The sequence below is a fragment of the Halichoerus grypus genome, chromosome 1 (genome assembly GCF_964656455.1).
Source record: "Halichoerus grypus chromosome 1, mHalGry1.hap1.1, whole genome shotgun sequence".
Lineage (NCBI taxonomy): Eukaryota > Metazoa > Chordata > Mammalia > Carnivora > Phocidae > Halichoerus > Halichoerus grypus.
In genome coordinates, this window is record NC_135712.1 from 211,524,699 (window position 1) to 211,544,187 (window position 19,489).

The window sequence follows — 19,489 nt, forward strand, 5'->3', positions numbered from 1 at the left end:
ATTTTTTAAAGATGAAAGCACTTGATTAAAGGTCTATTTGGAAATATAAACACCATTACATTTCAGGCTCAATAAAGCCAAATGATAATGGTAAACAATCCCTAAGATCGTTAAGTAAGAGGAAGGTTTTATCGGAATGTCTAAGGAGCATCCTTTGAAACAACCATTTTTTTTTTAAAGATTTTATTTATTTATTTGAGAGAGAGAGAATGAGAGAGAGAGCATGAGAGGGGGGAGGGTCAGAGGGAGAAGCAGACTCCCTGCCGAGCAGGGAGCCCGATGAGGGACTCGATCCAGGGACTCCAGGATCATGACCTGAGCCGAAGGCAGTCGCTTAACCAACTGAGCCACCCAGGCGCCCTGAAACAACCATTTTAAAATGCAGCTCAAAATCGCATTACAATGAGCTGTGACCAAGTATCTACGTGATTAATACAACTTTCTTTTTCATATTTGGCAGTCATGGGGATGGGGCAAAGTAGTCAATATTGTTGATGTCTGTCATTAAGTTCCTTTTTGGGCCAGCTGTCCCTTCTCCAGACTGGCCTCAGCTGAACAGGAGCTAAAGGTTCCCACCCCCACAAGGGCAGCACACAGCTAGTAACTGACTGACACAGGGCTATGAAAGGCTGGTCACCCCGCCTCAAAGGGGGACCGATGCTGAGGTGCAATCCAGGCATCAGAGCTCACCGTGGGATCTGGCTGAACCCACATCCTTCTCCTACCACATTCTGCTTCCCTCACTTCCTCTTTTCTCAGAGCATTCCATCAATAAGTCACGGGCACCAAAATCCCTAAGTCACCCATTGTCGTTTTAGAAATAGTAGTGTTTGTAATGGAGTTATCATGGAGTAGTTCTTGGAAATGGGCAAGGGGCCTGTTTGTTTCAGTCGCTGGGCAAGAGCAGGACATGATTTGGAAAACCAGGAGAGCTTGTCCTTCAGGGGGCAGAGTATCAGAACACTGTCCTATTACTGTGCAGCAGACTGGCACAACACTTTCTGGATGCATTCATTCCACAAACACTATAGAGTCCATCTGCGAGCCCAGGCTTCTGCTGGTCATAGGCATACAGAGACAAATGAGACAAAACACATGAACATCTGATTATAATCCAACATGCTGAGTATTACAAATAAAAGATTGATAGCTTTAGGCACAATGGAATGGAATGTTAAGGCAAGGAGGTGACCAGATGACTCAGAACTGATGATGGAAAGCTTCTCTTGAGTACACCTTAAGTAAACTTCAAATTACTATTTCTAATGGCTTATTTTTTTGGTAGTTTGGGAAAATTTTGATGGCTTTGGTACAGTTATGTGTTTCTTCAACCATGCATTAAGGAAGACATACAAACTTCTTCCCACTCACAACCTATAACTTGTCTCAAAAGCATTTAAATAGTAGAGTGTTTGAAATTTAGCTCAAAGATATTCCTTACAGCATTGTTTATACTGAAAAGTTGGAGATGATGCAACTCAGATTAAATACATTATGACACGTGTGTACCACAGACCACCATGCAACCATCAAAACAAAACAAAACAAAAAAAGTTTCAAAAGGTTTGATGAGTTGAAAAGATATTCACAATGTGACAAACGCAAAAAAAAAAAAAAATACATATTTCAGGATAGCATAGGTATACCTGTTCTAGATCATTCTCAGGTGGGCATGAGACATCTGGCATTGTCACATTCTGGTTTTCCCTTTACGTGTAGGCAGGTGTGACTAACAGAGTGTTATAACTAAGTGTTTTTAGGCAAGGGATGACAAGGATGTTGTCCCATTTCCTAAAAACTAGCTGTAAATCTGCCCCCAAGTGGTCATGATCAGGGCCAGCACAAGGGTGAGGAGAAGGAAGCACCCACCTCAGGCACAACAGAAAAGGAGACAATCCCTTGAGTAATCAAGATAAACACTGTGTCAATGCAACATTTCAAAACATCAAGAGTCAATGCAAGAAAACCCATGATAAACCAAACATCCAAAATATCCCTTGCTAGGCCAGGTCACCATTTTTTGCCCGTGGCAGAAAAGAAAAATGTGCACCCTTACATACACTTTCTCAATGTACTTTTTAATAGCTAATTTTTTCCTAGAACTTGATTTTGAAAATATTATTGATTGAGTTTACTTCCATTAAAACCAAGAAAGTAAAATTTTAATAAATTCTGGTTTGGGGGAAAAATAAGACATTTAAATTTGAAATGTTTTCAGTTCTAATACCTTAACTTCAATTTTTCAATATTGTTTCAATTATTTTAATGTTCTGGGGGAAGCACATTGTAGGTGGTCAACAAATATTTCTTGAATGAATGGATCTTTATATTTATGGGATTGGAGAACGATGCAGTTTTTATTCTGAGTCCCTTTCTCTCTCTAGTGGAGGCACTGGAGGTGACAGTGGTAAAGGACTCTACCAAAGGTAGCTTGGTGTTTATGGTAAGAAAAATTCTTGTTGTGGAGGCCACAGCTTTTACTTACCTTAGAAATATAGAGTTTCTGGGGTGTGTGGGTGGCTCAGTCAGTTAAAGCATCCGACTCTTGGTTTCAGCTGATGTCATGATCTCAGGGTCATGAGACTGAGTCCTGAGTCAGGCTCTGTGGTGAGTGTGAAGCCTGCTTAAGATTCTCTCTCTCCTTCTCCCTCTGCCCCTCCCCCCACTTTCTCCCTCTGCCCCTCCCCCCACTTTCTCTCTCTCTAAAAAAATTAAAAATAAATAAAAAATAAGAGCATATGTCCCTTTAAATATATATATTTTTATATATAATATATATTATATATTAAAATAAATTATATATATATCTTATATGTCTATAAATATGTATATTTATATAATATAATATATATATATAAATATATATATATATGGCATTGTCACATTCTGGTGTTCTCTTTACGTGTAGGCAGGTGTGATTAACAGCTCTGATATTCTGCCCCCTGAAGGACAACATTATTTTTGACCAACGTGTAATACTTGTCGTAAAGACAAGCTTTTGTGTAAGTCTTCTATCAGGAAGAAGTTTAAGCGTTACAAATTTATAGATCCTGATAGCTAAGAGGAAATGAAGACCCCAATCCTTCTTTTTGTATATTCCAAATTGTTGCAATTAAATACAAAATGTTGATAATCCATTGGTTACTGTATCAGTTAGTAATTGCCACAAATAATACTTCATAGCAAACTATTCTTGAAACTCAGTGCCTTAAAACAATGATACTTTATTGCTACTCCTGAGTCTCTGAGTTGGTTTAGCAGGTCTGCACTCTTAGTTGGGCTTGCTCACCTGCCTGCAGTCAGCTACAGGTTGGCTAGTTGGCTGATTGAGGACAGCCTCAGCTGGTATAATGGAATGACGTAGCTGTCCTCCATGTTTCTCACACCCCTCCCGCAGGTTAGCTGGATATGTTCTCAGGGCGGAGGCAGGGAGGCAAGAGCAAGTAAAACTGATCTTGTAAAGGCAAGAAAGAATGCACACCCAATTGTGAAACCCTCTGTCTTTGAGTCATTCTGTTGACCAAAGCAAGACTCAAGGCCAAGCCTGAGTGAGAGCAGTAAGAGTCACAGAGTGACAGGGAAGGGGTGTAGAGAGATGGAGGCCACCTCCTGAGGCCACTGATGCAATCAATCTACCACAACTGCTGACGGGTAGGAACCGTGCCATCTCTTGTTTCACTATCCCTTAGAACTACGGCCTCTGTATCGAACTCTCTGGACAAGCAAAACACTGAAGACCAACCTGTCATAAATGAACTCATGGGTCAGCTTCCCTCTCAAGCTGTGGCTGCCACAAATAATAGAGACTGAGCCTCCATCAGCCAAGTTTAATGTTATCAAATTGTCTAACCCAGGATCATTACTGAGCTAATTGAATCTTCGGTGGTAAGTTGACGCAAAGTAAATATTTTGTCTTTCCTCTGTATCTCCAAACTAAGAATTCCTGGGGTCAAAGGAAGAGAAGGAGAAAGACACAGGGTCTGGAAGAGGAGCTCTGTGGTCAAGAGTTCACAGCCTACCTCAGCCACCTACAGCTGTGTGAGGCTGGGAAAGTTACCTAACCTCTCTGAGCCTCGGTTTCCTCATCCTCAGAATGGAGAGTAATCATTCATTTACTCATTCATTCAACATATTTATGGAGAATCTCCTAGATATAATTCCCTGTACTTATAGAGCTCACAGTCTAGGCTGAAGATGCCTAAGAAAAAGAGAAGTTATAATACAGGGTTAGAAAGCATGAAGCCCTAGGGACACACAAAATGACATCTAGTCTACTTGAGGAGATTCAAAGAATTCTCCCTGGTGGAAGTGATGACTGAGACTCAAGAAAAGGTAGAAATTAGTCGGATTTTGAGGAAAGGTATCCTAGGAAGAGGGAATGGCAGATGCAAAGTCCAAACGTCAAGAAGATATTTTCCTCTCTGGTTTTAAAGACAAGCTCTGCTATCAGCATGGCAAGCAGAAGAATATTCCAGAATATTCTAGAACATTCATTCATGTGTACAACACAAATCCCCTGGGGCTCCCATTAAAATTCAAGTTCTGGTTCAGCCAATATGGGGTGGGGCCTGAGATCCTGCTTTCCTAACAAGGTGATGCTGATGCTTCTGGTCCACAGACCACACTTTGAGTAGGGAGGTATCAGAGTGGCCTTGGAAGGGAGGATATATACATTTTATTGTTCCAATTTTAGTATATGTGCGGCCAAAGCGAGCACAGAGGACATCTACATTTTTAAAAAGATTTTATTTATTTATTTGACAGAGAGAGACACAGTGAGAGAGAGAACACAAGCAGGGGGAGTGGGAGAGGGAGAAGCAGGCTTCCCGCGGAGCAGGGAGCCCGATGCGGGGCTCGATCCCAGGACCCTGGGATCATGATCCGAGCTGAACACAGACACTTAAAGACTGAGCCAACCAGGCGCCCCAGGATATCTACATTTTAAAAAGTTTCATCTCCCTCTACTCTCCCTGGCAATCAAGATATTATGCAGCATGGAGGGCCAGGTGGGATGGTGATAACTTTGTGAGCAGTGTGAATCCTAGCCAAGTCCTAAGGAAGTTCCTGGAAGGAAGAGAGATGTTGGTTTGCTGAAAGGTCCCAGGAAACCAAAACACTTTCCAAAGGGTGTTGTCATCAAGCACTGCAACCCTCCATGAAATGCTGGGATTCTGCTCCATCCAGCACTCCTACTCACCAACATAACTGTTTTAAGTGTTTGTGCAAAAGTGGCCTATAGGTCTGTGGGGTTTATTCATCCCCTGGGGTCACCATTACTGTTCTACTGACCATTTCTTTAAAAGCAGGAGGAGGCTTTGTCAGGGTAAGTCAGTCAGTCATATGACAAATCATTTATTGAGGGCTGCTCTGTGTCAGGCGCAGGACAGTGCTGGAGAGGAACGCTTGCTGCCATGCACCAATGAACTTAGGAGAAACCAAAATGGTAGCCAGGTAACCTTGTTCATGCTATTGCCCTGGGATCTGTTACTTCCACGAAAGTCTAGAAACTCAAAGAGCAGAACACAGAAGATGAACTTATCATCTTGAACAGAAATTCTTGTTTTCCAGAGAGTTCTGGGGCTAGCGGGATCCTGCATCTGTGCATCAAGCTGTGCAGAGATTTCAGAGTAGACTCCTGCTGGTACCTGCTTTCCTCAAATGTTGCTTCATAGCATATTTGAAAGTAAGAAAGAGCTTTAACCCTGTGAGAGAGAAATCAGAATTAGAATCAGCAGGATTAGTACAAATGTGATTCTGGGGTCTTATAAATACAGAGAGAGAAATATGGCAACAAACACCAGAAGGATAAACATTAAAATGTTAACAGTGACGGTCTCTAGTGTGGCAGGCACTAATGGCAAACTTGAAAGCTGTTCTCAACCTCTTCACCACTGATAGCTTCCACTCTAGAAGCAAAGAAGCCAAATACTTGTTTTGTCAAATTCCTTTGTAACTATGTGCCATCATGTGATACAGTTCTGACCAACTAAGTGAAAGGGAAATCCACTGAGGGATTTCTGGGAAAGCTTTTGTTTCCTGTGAAAGGGAGAAAGTGTTTGCCACTTCTGCCCCATCCCTCTTCTTGCCTTCAGCATGGTCATGATGTCTGGAGCTATGGCAGCCATCTTGCAACCATGAAAATTGTTTGATGAAGTCAACATGTTAGTAGATTGGAAAAGTAGGGAAAACCTAGATCCTTTACAACATCCCTGAGCAACAGAACCAATACCAGCAACACCTAACTCTGAGCTTCTATTCTTGCCAAAAAAAAAAAAAGAAGAAAAGAATAATTTCCTGTTTAATTAAGCCACTGAATCTTAGTTACTTGTGTTTGGAATAAATCATTGAAAATATAAAAAATTCTAATAGGGGATGGAAGAGCAATTGTGTAGAGAAAGTTTTACAACTCTGTAAATTTTACTCTTTAATTTTTATTTATTTATTTATTTATTTAAATATGATGAGCACTAGGTGTTATATTCAACTAATGAATCATTGAATATTATATCAAAAACTAGTGATGTACTATAACTTGGTTAACTGAATTTAAATACAACTCTGTAAATTTTAAATAGCGATGATAGCAATGCAAAATTATGTGGAAAAATCAGTTTTGCCTCCATTTGCACATTCATGTCTCTGAAATTATATATGTGTAGTATAATTCATATAATTCATATGTTAATATATATTTTAATTCATTTTTAAATACATAATATGAAATTTTATGTATTAGGTATAATTATATAATAATTATATGATATATAACTTTATAATTATATGTATAATTATATATGTTATATATATAATTATATATTTTGTTGATAATTTTATAAAATTTTAATTTAAAAAAATAATTTTATAAAATTTTATATAATTAAATTAAATATTTTAAAATTAAAATATATAATTAAAAAATAATTTTATAAAATTATCAACAAGAGAATCTAGCAGATGTTATAACTGGCTCAGAAAAGAATGCAAAGTACAGACATATGTATGTATTACATAATACATATATAATATATACTATATATAATTTATACAAAATATATAAGATATTACATAATTTGTATATAATGTATACAATATATGAGATATATGATAAATGTTACATAATACAGTATATTTATGTTACATAATATATATGTCTGTTCTGTACATTCTCTCTTGAGCCAGTTTAATATCCGCCTCACTCCCTCACTGATTAATGAGTAGAATAAAATTCTTAATGTATGCTCATATTATATCTGTATGAGTCATGATTTTATCTTGTTTAGTTCACACAGCTACTAAGGGGCAAAGCTGGGATTTAAGACCACGAAGCCTGGCTCCTGAACCCCAACTCTTGAACACCGCACTTTATCAAATGTGCTAATATACATAGACACACTTAGCTCACAGTAGATACTCCGTGCACAGTGGCATCTGGTGTTGCTAAGAAGCAGTGGTTCCATTTGAACAGAAGAAACCACATAAAACACAGTCTCTCACCGTTTTAGAAGTGGAGAGGACAGAGGACAGTAACATCCCTGAAGTCTGGGACTCGGAACTGGGTTTGCTCTTCCTGGTAATCCATCCCCTGTATTCTTCCCGTACCTGGAGGAAGAGACACATCACAAGAGGATGAATTATTCCTAGATGTGGGCCGACACAGGCATGTTCCCTGGAAGGATGGGGCCGGGAAGGGCAACTGCTATGTACCTGGCGGTTGAGCAGACAGTGAATGATGAAGATGAAGGCCCCCTGCAGGCTGTTGATGATAGTGAACAGGTAGGCCATGATACTAGCCATGGGTCCAATCTGGAAAATGCCCAACACCCAGGAGCACCCCAAGATGAAGAGCTGGGCAAAGGCCTTGAATGTCAGTAACCTAGGGGAGAAGATTTGGAGAGGGTAAAATTCTGGGCAGTGGCTGTTGTCCTCATGGACTGTGCTCCCACCACTCACCTGCCACCTTGGTGGGAATAAACGTGCAGTGGAGTCTCCAAGCCCCGAGGCAGGGACATCGAGTCCCGTTGGCATTTAAAAGGCAGTTGGCCTACAGATAACATGGCACAAGGATGTGTGGACACATATATTTAATGTAATAGTGTTGATAGTGATGAAAATGCTCAAAGGACCTACAGGTCAAGAACCGGGGACACGTTAAATGAATGGTGATGTCATAGTATGAAATATAAGGACACTTTTTTTAATTGAAGAAAAACTCACATAATATAAAACTCACCATTTTAACCATTTAAAGTGTGCAATTCAGTGGCATTTGGCACATTCACGATGCTGTACAAACATCATCACCAGCCAGTTCTAAGACATTTTTATCACCCCAAAAAGAAACCCCACACCTATTAAGCATTCATTCCCCATCCTCCCTGCAACTAAAACAACCCCAGGGTCCATCTGTTGATGAACAGATAAACAAAATATGGTCCAATCATACTCTGGATTATTATTTAGCCATAAGAAGGAATAAAGCACTGACATCTGCTACAACGTGGATGAACCCTGAAGACATTATGTCAGTGAGAGATGCCAGTCGCAGAAGGATACAGAGTATATGGTTCAATTTATAGGAAGTGTCCAGAATAGGCAAATCTATAGAGACCAAAAGCTGAGCCAACTCATAGACTTAATGGAACTCCAAAGTGGAGATAAATGTGAAAAACTGATTTTCAGTGCTCTTGCTTTCACAAGAAAAATAAAATAAATAAAAGCAAATAATAAAACCATTTTTAAAAGATTTTATTTTTAAGTAATCTCTATACCCAACATGGGGCTCGAATTCACAACCCTGAGATCAAGAGTTGCATGCTTCACCGACTGAGCCAGTCAGGTGCCCCATAAAACCATTTTTTAAAATGAGATGAGAGAGACCATATACTATAGGGGGTGAGGGAACAGGCTCTGGGTACCTGTGGAAACTGTGCCTCAGTTTCCTCAAATTGATATACAGATAATAATACAATTCCTACAGGGTGATATTACTTGTTCTACAGATTAAATGAGATAACAAAACTCTAAGGATGCTTACAACAGTGTCTAGCACAAAAACATTTTTGTTAGTTGTTTTTAGCCATAAGTATTGATATGAAATCAGCTATATATTATGTGGAAAAAAACCAAAGTTCAGAATATGTATAGTATCCTATCATGTATGTAATAGAAGGTTGATGTGTAGGTATAGAATATTCTGGAAGGAAGCTCAATTCAAGTGATAATTGTTGCTTAAGGTTGGAGAGATCTGGGGACCTGGGAGTCAGGGAAGAGAGAAGGAATTACTTTCCATGTGTTCCCTTTTTCACTGCTTAATTTTTCTTACCATTGCATGTATTAACTTTGTTTTACACTTTTTGCATCAACTTTTTAAAAATAATTTTTAGAAAAAATTATTTAAGATGGAAGAGGGATTGGATACTGACAGGAAAACAAGCAAAGGACATCATAAGGTTCCTGACAATAAAACCTAGACAATGTCTGACTTTGGTAGGTTCTTAAGATGAAGATTAGTTGAGGGGTGCTTGGGTGGCTCAATCAGTTAAGTGGCTGCTTTTGGCTCAGGTTATGATCTCAGGGTGCTGAGATCAAGCCTCTGTCTCTCATCAGGCTCCCTGCTCAGCAGGGAGTCTGCTTCTTCCTCTCCCTTTGCCCCTCCCCCCACTTGTGCTTTCTCTCTCAAATAAATAAATAAAATCTTTTTAAAAAAAGAGTAGTTGAGTGATGAAGTTAAGAAACACAAATGGCCTATAAAAGTATGAGAATGTCCCACATCTGTAAGATAAAATAATATATACAAAACTAAAATAATAAGATAGTATCTTTCACCTATTAAATAATCAAAATGACACAAAAATGATAAATCCCAGTGTCAGCAAAGCTGTAGGTAAACAAGCACTCTTGCAAATGGAAACAAATTTTCTGGAAAATAATTTTCAATATATACTAAAAGTGGGACAATCCAACCTGCCGTTGACTCGGACAGTTTCATGCCTACTGTTATGATTCAATAACCACAGATGTGGAAAAAGATCTATCTACAAGGGTATTCAAGACTGCATTGCTTATAATAGCTCTCCCCACCCCAAGAAATCAGAAACAACTTGAATGTCCACGAATAAGGCATGATTTAAGTAAGTTGTGCTGCATTCTTACACTGAAATGTTTTATAAAAAAAGAAGATATTGTTAAAGAATGTCTAGTTAAATTGAAAAAATTCATGACATTATTAAGAGAAAAATGGTTATAAAAATAAAGTAGATGGCATGAGTCTGTTTTTGTAAATACCCACATATTATTATGCACAGTAGATGAGTTAGAAAATGTATTAATAGTTTCAATACAGGAAACACTCTCCCTGGTAACTGTGTTACTGCTTCATAAGCCAAATAAAGTGGGCAATGTTAATATCCCCAGTATACAGATGAGGAAACAGTTTCAGAGAGGTTATGTAACTTGCTTATGGTCACACAGCTTATAAGTGGCATTTGAGACCCCAGATCTAGATACTGTGCTGTTCTGTCCTGGGCACAGGACCAGGCATACAAAAGGTACTCAGTGAATGTTTGTGGGAAGAATTAAGGAGACTTGAAAAGAAGAGAAAAGGAAGGAGGGTCCGCACCTGGTGTCTTTGAGCGTTGAGACTTCAGCATTGACGCTGGAAAGCTTCTGCCTCAGGACACACAATGTCCAAGTCAGGAGGATGGAATTGATCTACAAAGTCAAGCAGAAAAGACTGAGAGATTGGATATACAAATGGACAATGGCCAGACCCCCTGTAAAAACCCATAGTCTGCAGTAACCACTCCAGGAAGCAGTCAACCCTAAACAACCACCTCTTGATTGGTAACTGACAGCTTCCCTAATTTCTGCCCTCACTTCCAACTTAGGACCAAAGGGAAAAAGCCAATATGCTCTCCTAAGCATTCACATAGGATACCCTGCTTTGAGTTAGCTTGCCTCTAGGGTACTGATGCCTACAGCCTCTGATCGGGGCACACCTGAAGCCTTCCCTTTTTTACCCCTTTTTTATCCTACTCCCCTGCCTGCTTTTGAGTCTCTGCAAAGTGCAAGTGATGGTGGCTGACTCCCTTACTATTGCAATAAATATGCTTTGCTGGTTCTCATCTGGGTGATCACCACTTATTTTCACTGGATGCATGTGGAAAGTTAGAATTAAGATTGGTGCCCTGTTTGGGTTGAATTGTTGAAGACCTAACCCCCAGGACCTAGGAATGTGATCTTATTTGGAGTTAGGGTCTTTATCAGAGGTGATCAAATTAAAACGAGGTCATAGGTTGGGCCCTAATCCCACATGACCTTATAAAACAGGGAAATTTGGACACAGAGACAGTCATGCACAGAGAGAAGCCAAACATCTACAAGCCAAGAAACTCCTGAGGTTACCAGTCTTCTTGGATAGAAAACTGGAATGGATCATTCCCTTGAGCCTTCAGAGGGGACATGGCCCTACTGACCCCTCGATTTTATACTTCTAGCCTCCAGAGCTGTGAGACAATAAAATTCTGTTGTTCTAAGCCATCCTGTTTGTGATACTTTGTTTGGCAGCCCTAGGAAACTAATACATGCCCCCCTCCCAAATCTTACAGAAGTCAGAGCAAAACCCCTCTGGAGGAATACAATCTCAAGAATTCCCAAGATTTAAATCAGTCAGATAGGAGCTCACAATTAACAGTTACAAGTGACACAAGGAAAAAAGCCACCATGAGTGACAGTCAAAAGAAACATCATCTTGCAGGACTGTTGAATCTGGGTTGGAGGTAAGGAGGCAAGGAGATGGCGCACAACACCCCCACGTTCCCAGAGAGTAGAACAGTGGGTGCTGCGGCTGGGGAGCAAATGGGGGAAGATGTTAGTCCAAGATCACAAAGTTTCAGTTACGCAAGGTGAATAAGTTCTAGAGATCTCATGTACAGCGTGGTGACTATAGTTAACAATACTGTATTGTATAATTGAAATTTGCTAAAAGGGTAGATCTTAAGTGATCTTACCACGAAAAAAAAAAAAGGAAAAGAAAAGAAAGAAAAACAGTAACTATGCAAGGCGATGGATATGTTCATTGGGTTGATTGTGGTGATTATTTCATGACGTATACATAAGTCAAAACATCAAGTTGTACACCTTAAATATATACATTTTTTGTCAGTTATACCCCGATAAAGCTAAAAACAAAAACAGAAACAACTCTAGGCTTCCCTCTGCTTCCATCCCACTATTTTCTTCTTCTCCCTGACCACTAAATACTCTTAATTTCTTTCTCCCTTTTTTTTTCCCATTCAATGGCTATCCTCAGAAGACATTAATAGACCCATTCTTACTGAAACACAAAAGACAGATAAGACTGTGGTCCCTTCCAGAGGATTTGCATGTTGGCAAAGAAAAAAAAAATCACAAGTCAAAGAAATTACACTCTAACTTGGAAATCTCAAGAACCAGGGATCAGGGGCACCTGGGTGGCTCGGCTGTTAAGCGTCTGCCTTCGGCTCAGGTCATGATCCCAGGGTCCTGGGATCGAGCCCCACATCGGGCTCCGTGCTCCACGGGAAGCCTGCTTCTCCCTCTCCCACTCCCCCTGCTTGTGTTCCCTCTCTTGCTGTGTCTCTCTCTGTCAAATAAATAAATAAAATTAAAAAAAAAAAAAAAAAAAGAACCAGGGATCAGAAGGCAGAATGTTTGAGAGGAATAAGTGACCTTGGCGACGCAACTTCCACTGGTACTTCCTGATCCCCAGGGTCTCCCTGTTCCTGCTCCAGGACACACTGTGCCAAGCAATTTGCTTACCATGATGATGGCACAGACTGGCCCCAGGAAACTCCAGATGAACCCTGTCTCTGTATTCAGCCAGCAGCTATGGAGAGAAACAGGAGTCAGAGCTTGTCTCAGTCTTAACCCTACAGTTACTCACACTCCAAAAAATGCACTAGTGGAGGAGAGTGTAGGGAGCTGACCCTGAGATGAAAATTCTCATGATGGGGCAGGTTACAGCTCAGTTTTCTTTGGGCCACAGCAAGTCTTCTTTCAGACCTTCCTCCTGGGTAAATGTTCTTGAAGCATTCACTTGATACCCTGCATAGAGCTCGTCCTCAATTCATAATCTTTGTAACCCCTTCCTCTCTATGCAGACCTCTTCACTGGCATACCTGCTCCTTCAAATCTCAGCTCAAAGTCACCTCCTCTGAAAAGCCACTTCTGACTACCCCTACCCCTGGTCCATCTCTAGCAGAGCTTGTTGCTTTTCTTTTTTATAGCATCTATTGGTATCATAAATTATGATGGTGTTTGTTTCCTTGCAAACTGTCCTTCACTCCCTACAAGAGTATGAGCTATATGAGAATTTAGACCTTGAACTTTTGTTCATCTCTGAATACCCAGCACTCAGTGCAAAGTCTGGCATGGATGAGGCATTCCATAATTATTTCTTAAAAGAAATGAAGGGAGGGAGGGAGGGAGGGAAGAATGGAGGGAGAGAAGGAAGAGAGAATTCATTGCCTCTTTCCATCATGTCTCTAGGAATTTGTTGTTTTCACCATCTGACAACGATTCCACCACGTTCAGTAACAGCACCCCAATATTCCTTTAGCAAAAGCGTGCCTCCCCCCACAAGAGAAGGAAAATAATCAAGTTTGGCTAACCAGGCATCCTCTCCCCGGAACAGGAGTCTCCAAGTAGTAGTAATGAAAAGATGTAAAATGCACAGAAGATGCTCTCCCTGTTCTTTCAGGAACAACCACTTCAGTAAACACTGGCCAATTCCCTTATCAGCTTCTGCATCTCTGGCTGGAGGCATCAGACTGAAAGCTCTGAGGATTAGTTCACCAGGAGCAGCCCTCAACCAAAGGCTGCTGGGAGGGAGATGGTGGACAAATATGCCCCCTTGGGTGGGATATCAGAGGTACATGCCCTACACAGTTTCCCAGAGGTACCCACTGGGATGGAGCCTGTTACCCGCAGCCACGCCTGCATACCGGCACCCCGTATTTGCTCCTTCTCTTCCCCACGCCTAGTGCTTCTTCCAAAGTCATCTCAAATCCTTGTCATACTATTCCTCTCTTCCAAACTTTCTGTGGTTCTCACCACCTGGAAGGTACTCTCTAAATTCCATGACCCTCCCCCAGTTTCCCCTTCTTTCAGCCCAATCCATCTGTTCTCCAAACAGACCTTTAGCCCTCCTTTGGGAAGGTATTGCCCTCACCGATGTTGCCACCCCCTTTTCTATTTGCCTATGTACATTTCAGTAGAGCTTTCAAGACTCATTCAAATTCTGCCTCCTCCAGGAAGCCTTCCATGAACTTTCCCACTCCCATAGGCTATCATCCTTCTCTGGTCTTTGTCAGTGCTTATATTACCCACACCAACATTGGACACTTCATCATGGTGAGCTTGCGTTGTCACCACCATCTCCTGACAAGACAGATCTGAATTCAGTTTGGACACTTCCTAGCTATGTGGCCCAGGACAAGTTCTGCAACTGTGCTGAGCCTCAGTTTCCTCTGAAGCTACCATTCATTAAGCTGTTACTTTATGTACCATCATGTGCAGCAGCACAGGTTGTACACTGCACAAATCCAGGGGACACTATTCACACTGTACACAATGGAGACTCTTAGTCCTTGCACAGAGGATTTCTGTTGAGAAGTACGAGAGATAATACATGTTTGTAAAGCTCGCAGGATTTAGGTTTGATGAGTGCTCACTTCCTACAGATTCCTTTCCCTCACCTAGTATCTCATGACCTCACCTGAAATACAAACCATCAGTAGTAGGCAGGGAGGAAACCTGGATATTTAGTTCCCTAACCACAGCTCAGCAGTGCCTACAACACAGGGTGATGAACACAGGCCCTGGGATTGGAAAGACCCAGATTCATGTCCTCACACAGCCCCTTTCTCACTGTAATGGCAAGAAAGCCTGGCTTTCCTCATCTGTAAATTAGAACAGCACCACTATCACAAGAATCATAGAATTACATGACATGATGCAGTGAGTTACAGTCTCTGCCCTAGCCACATACTGCTTATCCTGTCATTTACCTGATTTTCAAAGTTGACTCACTTTTTTTTACTTATACCATGGAATCATGTCTATGATACCATGAGTTTGGTTGATATGCTGGCAATTTTTTCCTAATGTCCTATAAGATAAATACAAAAATATTTTTAAATGATACTCACCAACACACTACCCAAAATCCTCTCACATGAACCATGTGATAAACAAAACTTGCTTTAAAACAGACAGTGGTGATGATGATGATGATGGCATGTATAATGCTTTACTCTGTGCCAGAGACTGTTCTAAATGTTTTGCAGATAATAACTCCTTTAACCCTCACAACACTATGATGTAGGCATTGCTGTCAACCCCTATTGTATGGATGAGGAAATGGAAGCATAAGTAACTTGCCCAAGGTAGCACAGCTAGAAGGTGGTAGAGCAAGGATTCAAACCCAAGCAGGCTGGCTCCAGAATCCATGATTTTAAAATTTACAACCAAGTACATTGTTTACACCACCACCATTCATCTATATTGTAGTGGAAACAGTGGCTCCTGGATTTGTGCAGTGCACATCTGTGCTACTGTACATGGCAACCCTGAGACCGACAAAACATAAAGAGCTCAATAAATGGTAGACACAATTACCGCTACTGTTATTGCTCTTCTTGTTGTTCATGTAAATATTATCATAAACCCTGGCAGCAGGCTCTTCAGGGAGAGAGAAGGGTATCACTTACCGATTATGCATCCCATAACCTTGTGGCTGCACACTGGCAGAGACAGCCACCACCAGCACTGGGAGCCCGTAGCCAAAGGCACAGAGGTACCACTTCTTGATGTTGCGAGAGCTGAAATAATTCACCACTTTCAGGTTCCTGACCATAAGGAAGAGCATCACAGCCTCTACCAGCATCCAGAAGAAGCAGGCGAGAAAAAGGTAGTGCAGGAAGCCTGCAATGATGGCGCAGCCCATCTGGAGAGGAGACACATGCACACTCAGGATCCTCCTACCCCCCACCCCAACCCAAGAAGCAGGTTCAGACAACAGTGGGGGTAACTTTGATTGGAGTTCCTCAACCATAGCCCATTCATTCATTCCACAAACCTTTATAGAGATATTCTTCCCTGCAAGTGCTATCATCCCTTTGGTAGGGGGACCCATTGTCCTGGTTTGCCTGGGACTGGTTTTTCCTAGGACATGTGACTTTCAGTGTTAAAACTAGGAGAGTTTTGAAAAGAATGGATAGTTGATCACCCTACCTCAGAGAATGTTTGAAGATATTGAGTGTGGGGGTCATCAAACTGTAGTCATTGGGCTGGCTTTCTGTTTTGTAAATAATGTTTCATTGGCACATGGCCACTTCCATTTCTATATTTTCTATGGCTGTTTTCATGCTAAAACAGCAAAGTTGAGTGGTTGTGACAGAGCCCTAGGATCTGCAAAGCCGAAAATATTTATATGTGCTTCTTTACAGAAAAAGTTTGCTCACTCCCGGTCAAATGGTGGGAGTGACATGTGCTACCAGCACTGAGTTCTGGGAAGCTAAACATTCCACAATGGTGGCGGGGGGGGGGGGGGGTCTGCACAAAGAATGATCACCCCAGACAAAATGTCACTAGTGCTCCTAGTGGAAAAATCCTGGGAGCCTACTATGTTTCTGGTATAGTTATGGGGGTAAATTGGCCAAAGTTCTTGCTCTCATGGGGCTCATCGTCTAGTGTGGGGGGGCAGATACACAACAAGTAAAGCAACAAATAATCAATATGGTTTCAAATAAATGCTGGGAAAGAAAGCAACAAAGGCTGATAAGGAATAGAGTTTCACAGCTGTAACATTATTGACATTTGTAACACTATTGCCAGATTATTTTCTGTCATTGGATCTGTCCTGTGTATTGTACAGTGTTTGGCAGCGTCCTTAGTCTCCATCAGATGCCAGCAGCACCCCCACCAATACTGTCTCTAGATATCACCGAGTGTCCTCTAGGCGGCAGAATCCTCCAAAATAAGAACCAATGGTTTAAACAGTAATCGGAGGGACTACCACAATATATAACATGATCAGGGAAATGATTTGAAGCTGAGACCTACCACAAGAAGGAGTCAACCAGGTGAAGTACTGGGAACAAGTATTATCAAAAGAGGGCATAGCACATGCAAAGGCCCTGAGGTGGGAACTAGCATAGACGTTGTCGGGTAGGATGAGCAGGGGCAGATGTGGAGATGGTGGGGCTGAGTAAGGACACAGTCTAAGGGATGTGAGACCTGGTTGTCAGTCTTGTCTACACCGATGATGAAGAGAGTCTTGGCCAAGAAGAGGCAGATGCAGAGGTGCAGGTGGAGGTATGTGTTTTGGTTGCGAATGGCACGACACAGCAGGAAGGTGGCAATGGCCAAGATGAGACACATCAGGGAGATGATCATGCCCACATGGCTAATGATGTACAGGGAGAACTCCATCTGTCAGGAAGGAGATACACCACTCAGAGAGGGACTGACATCCCTCCAGGCAGAAAAAAGAATTATCCAGACTCCTGACTGGGGCAGAAAGGACTCAGAGACCTTTTCTCCCTTTGACACTCAGAGTGAACTAGATATTGTCCAGCATCATCCTTTGGAATCCATCAGCACCCATTCCCACTCCTGTTCTGTGCCTCACTTCATGTTGTACTAAAGCAGGATGTCTATAAACTACATTTCCCAGAATCTCCTGGGGCTAGGGTCCTGGATGTCATTTAAGTTCTCCAATGAGATGTAAGCACAGAAGTTTTCGACGGCAGAATGGAGGCAGATACAGGTTTTCTTCCTGCAGACAGGAGCAAGCTATGGCTGGGCTCCACATTCCAGCTGTCCCTTCTTTGATTGCATGGATGTGGGGTGATCTGACAGCAGCAATTTCTGACCTCTAGATTGCAGCTGCAGAGGGGTGATCTCGAAACCAAACCCCAAGTGGCAGCCCCTGACTTCGACTCCTCCATCCCTTCCCATGATTTTGTGAGCATCCCATTCCCTGCTTGAAATATCTAGAGTGGTTACCATTTCCTGCCCTGCACCAGGACTGTTACACAGGTGTTCAGAGATGCTCCAACTTCTGGGAGTGGAAATGGCAAGCTGAGTCCTTCCCTTATTCACAATTATTTTTATTCACAATTAATTTTAAATTTTTGAGTTCCTTCTGTGTATTGAAGATGTGACAAGGTACCATCTCACGAGCTACTCCCTATGATTTTATGATGTGGTGGCTAAGAGAATGGACTAGAGATCTGCCAGTTCCTATTGTATAAGCTTGGGCAAGACACTTAACTGCTCTGAGCCTCTGTTTCCTCATCTGTTAAAAGAGGATCCTAACAGTAACTACCCTGTATGGTTGTTGCAGGAGGATTCAATGAAAATACTTAAAGTGCTCACAACTGTGCAGGAAACATACATGCTCTGTACGTCTTTACCCACTCACCAAGGCTCACTTCACATCCATCCCCTCCCTGATTGATTGCTAGCTCTCACCAACACACTTCTGAATTCCCATAGCACAACTTCTTGCACCATGTACATGGTTTTGTGGACAGAGTCCTCTGGAGCTAGACTGTCCTGGGTTTGAGTCTCACCTCGAGTTTCCTAAGTAGGTGGGCTACGGAGCCTCAGCCCCCATCCTGTAAAAGGGCCTGAAAACACATAACTTAAAATAAAGGGTCCAACACAGTAGGTGCTCTGTAAATGGGATCTGTGATTATAATTGTCCCAGCATCTGCTTAGGGTCACTTCTCATTTTATACGTGAATGTCATGGCTTCCCAGCCAGACCCTGAATTCTCCAAGGGCAGAGGTATTGCACACCCCATCTGTCCCCACCCCAACTCCCTCCCACAATACCCAAGGCCATGAGAGACACACAATGGATGTTTACTCAATATTTTCCCCTTGGATTTGGGGAGCCAGAACACAGAGAATCAGTACTGACCGTGAGCTCCCCAGAAGCCATGATGATGGCCAGGTTCACCATTTGATTACAGCTGCAGACAGTATGCGTCTCAGAAGCTTCAAGGACCACACAGCCAGAGGGCTTCCACCTACCACCCTCCACATCGGTGTCCCAGGAAACGCAGATAGGCCTCTCAAATTCCTGCTTTGGCTGAAAATGGAAAGGCTCTTGTCACCTGAGACTCTCCTTCAAATGGATCCAGTACGACCAACTTCAAGAGTCATTTGGGGCAGGAAGATGCAGGTATGTTTGGGAGGGAAATGTGGTATTTCAGTGTGCAAGGATGGAGAGAAAGTTCTCAGATACCAGATCTGCCTCTAACACTGAATTGGTCATAGCCAATGTAGATAACGTCCCTGTAAATGTTCCTGCATCAACATCACTTAATCTGAGCCCAATCTTGCCCAGTGATGGATGGAAGAATACACATAGAAAGAGGAGAGCCCTCCTCTCTAAAGGTGGATTTTGAGGATCAGCTTGAGTTGCAAGAAACTGTGAG

General features: G+C 41.9%; 1 protein-coding gene across 5 annotated transcripts in view; it reads right to left on the reverse strand.

Annotated features, from left to right (window-relative positions):
• Positions 1-4,727: 4,727 nt before the first annotated feature.
• Positions 4,728-19,489, reverse strand: part of ADGRE1 (adhesion G protein-coupled receptor E1) — a 61,718-nt gene continuing 46,956 nt past the window's right edge. For 3 of the 5 annotated variants that reach the window (XM_078056604.1, XM_036066096.2, XM_078056607.1), the window contains 8 exons: positions 18,970-19,140; positions 17,278-17,472; positions 15,750-15,985; positions 12,799-12,865; positions 10,619-10,710; positions 7,705-7,873; positions 7,495-7,599; positions 4,728-5,702 (listed from right to left, as the gene is read on the reverse strand). In XM_078056604.1, coding sequence (XP_077912730.1) covers positions 5,697-5,702; positions 7,495-7,599; positions 7,705-7,873; positions 10,619-10,710; positions 12,799-12,865; positions 15,750-15,985; positions 17,278-17,472; positions 18,970-19,140 — 1,041 coding nt within the window. In that variant the 3' untranslated portion in view covers positions 4,728-5,696. The remainder of the gene's footprint in view (positions 5,703-7,494; positions 7,600-7,704; positions 7,874-10,618; positions 10,711-12,798; positions 12,866-15,749; positions 15,986-17,277; positions 17,473-18,969; positions 19,141-19,489) is intronic. The other 2 variants (XM_078056610.1, XM_036066098.2) reach the window with 1 other exon arrangement.